The following is a 2,191-nucleotide window of genomic DNA, read 5'->3' on the forward strand; positions in this document are numbered from 1 at the left end:
TTTGACAAAACGATTACAGTGTGTCACGTCATCTGTTGTTGGAGACCACCAAACCTGTGGGATTAGGGGGAGACGTATACAAACTAACATCCACGTTGCGCGTTCAGTAATAGAAAGCTGCGTTCTTCATGCCGGTCAAGTCGCCATGGTTCAGGTAGACTTGGCTAAGGCATTTGATCGCGTGTCCCATGCTTTCCTGTTTGCTATTTTACGTCATGTAAACCCAGGACCAACACTTTTAAAGGGTGTTAAGTTATGTTACCGTAACTGTGCCACCAGGCTCATAGTTAACGGTTCACTTTCAAATCGAATTAGTCTGGAATCGTCCGTCAAACAAGGATGTCCGCTATCACCGCTTTTATTTTCGCTTTATTTAGAACCCCTCTGTTTAAGTGTACTTAACAGCCCTATCCTGGAAGGTTTCCGTCTCTACTCTTCTGAAGTTAAAGTATTGGCATATGCAGACGATATAGCTTTCTTTTGTGCCGATAAACGCAGCGTCGACAATGTCCTTACAATAACACAAAACTTCTGTGACGCAACCGGCGCACTCGTTAATAAGGAGAAAAGCGTAGGTTTCTGGTGCGGGCAATGGGCCACAACACCATCAGAGTATGCTGAAATATCGTGGAGCTGCATTGCCCCTCAGTACTTAGGAGTTCCTCTTAACAGTATCCGTAACAATGGTCATTACTGGACTGAACGGGTGTCGAAAATCAAATGTCAAGCTGACAAGATGAAATCCAACCAGTGGTCAGTTTTCGGGCGAGCTAAGGCCTGTAATATGTTTCTCGCCGCCAAACTTTGGTATATACTTCAAGTGATTTGCTGTACCAGAAGCCATATTCAAAAATTCCACAGAGTGTTTGCTACTTTTATATGGAGTTCCAATTGGGAACCTACAAGACGTGATAACCTCTTTCGCCCCATCGATGTCGGCGGTCTCGGACTCATACACATCTTTCTAAAGCAAGTAATATCTCGATTTTTATTCTTCAAAACTGCATCTCATCATTTCCTTCGCACTTACTTACAGACGGAACTCGCGAGTGCATTACCTTATTTGGTGGTTACAACGATACCCGCAAGCACATCACGTCCTGTGGGGTACCTCAAAGAAGTAGTGAGCGCGATTGAGTTTCTAACAGCTCGTTTTTCTTTGGAGCATTTATTTACGGTTTCACGCAAAGTCTTATATGCTGATCTGATTGACATAACGTTCCCTGAACCTTTGTATCGAAGCATATATAGTGAAGGCCCTGGAAAAGATGTCCTCAGGCGTGTCCGAAAACTACATGTCTCGCCTACAGCAAAGTCATTCTTCTTTAAGCTCCATACTTCTACGTTACCTGTAAAACCCTGGCTTCGCGAACGTGGAATTTTTGTGCCGTGGTCAATCGATTGTCGCCTTTGTAACCAACCGGAAACTATAGAGCATTGTTTTATTTTCTGCACTGATGCTTACCTTTTCTGGGATGTCCTACAAAGGACATTGAAAAAAGACTTGAATATCAATGCTTACACAATACGTTTTTTGCCCTTAAAATTGAATGATAGCTTTCCTTACGATCTGTTTACATTAATGGGGTTGCATAGCCTCTGGAAAACAAGAATGATTGATAGGAATGCGGACCCTCCCCGATCTACCAAATCAAATTTCATTGAAACCGTAACGCATGTACGAAATGTATTTAACTACCTTGACGAGCGGCCAGATTGGTATGTTCTTTTTGATCGATGCATTAATCTACCTGACTTTTAGCACGTGCATTTTGTATTTATTTAATATTCCTTTCTGTTCCTTCTGTCTGTTCACGACAATGAGCCTATGAGAGTATAAGATAGAGAATCATATGTAATGGAAATTGGGATCTGATAACCCTACCATGTTTTTGTCTTGCAGTTGTCCAATATTTCCATGTAATAAAAAAAAAAAAAATCGGTGGCCGAGTGGTTTAGCGCACACCAGCTCGGAGCACGTGGAGCGAAAGCTCGCGCTGCAGAACCCAGGGATCCTGGGTTCGAGCCCCACCCCTGCCCGTTTCGATCTGGATGAGCATCGTACCGGCGTGCGGTCGTGTATCACTACTGTGTGATGCACGTTAAAGACCCCAGGCTAGCGGCTGTACCGCACTGGCTAAATTTCTCACCTACAGCTGGGAGACTCGTCGCCCCTGTGAGGCAGACCAAG

General features: G+C 44.0%; 1 protein-coding gene across 1 annotated transcript; it reads left to right on the forward strand.

Moving 5' to 3' along the window:
* The first annotated feature begins 422 nt into the window (after positions 1-422).
* LOC120850401 lies at positions 423-1,864 on the forward strand. The gene has a single exon (XM_040222876.3). It carries the CDS (start codon positions 737-739, stop codon positions 1,760-1,762), a length of 1,026 nt encoding a protein of 341 aa, XP_040078810.1. The 5' UTR covers positions 423-736; the 3' UTR covers positions 1,763-1,864.
* Positions 1,865-2,191: the final 327 nt, after the last annotated feature.

This window comes from Ixodes scapularis, unplaced genomic scaffold (assembly GCF_016920785.2).
Source record: "Ixodes scapularis isolate PalLabHiFi unplaced genomic scaffold, ASM1692078v2 PGA_scaffold4__175_contigs__length_147842914, whole genome shotgun sequence".
In the NCBI taxonomy this organism is placed as follows: domain Eukaryota; kingdom Metazoa; phylum Arthropoda; class Arachnida; order Ixodida; family Ixodidae; genus Ixodes; species Ixodes scapularis.

Coding starts and splice junctions, on each gene's coding strand:
- LOC120850401 (XM_040222876.3), top strand. CDS start 737: ATGAAATCCAACCAGTGGTCAGTTTTCGGGCGAGCTAAGGCCTGTAAT.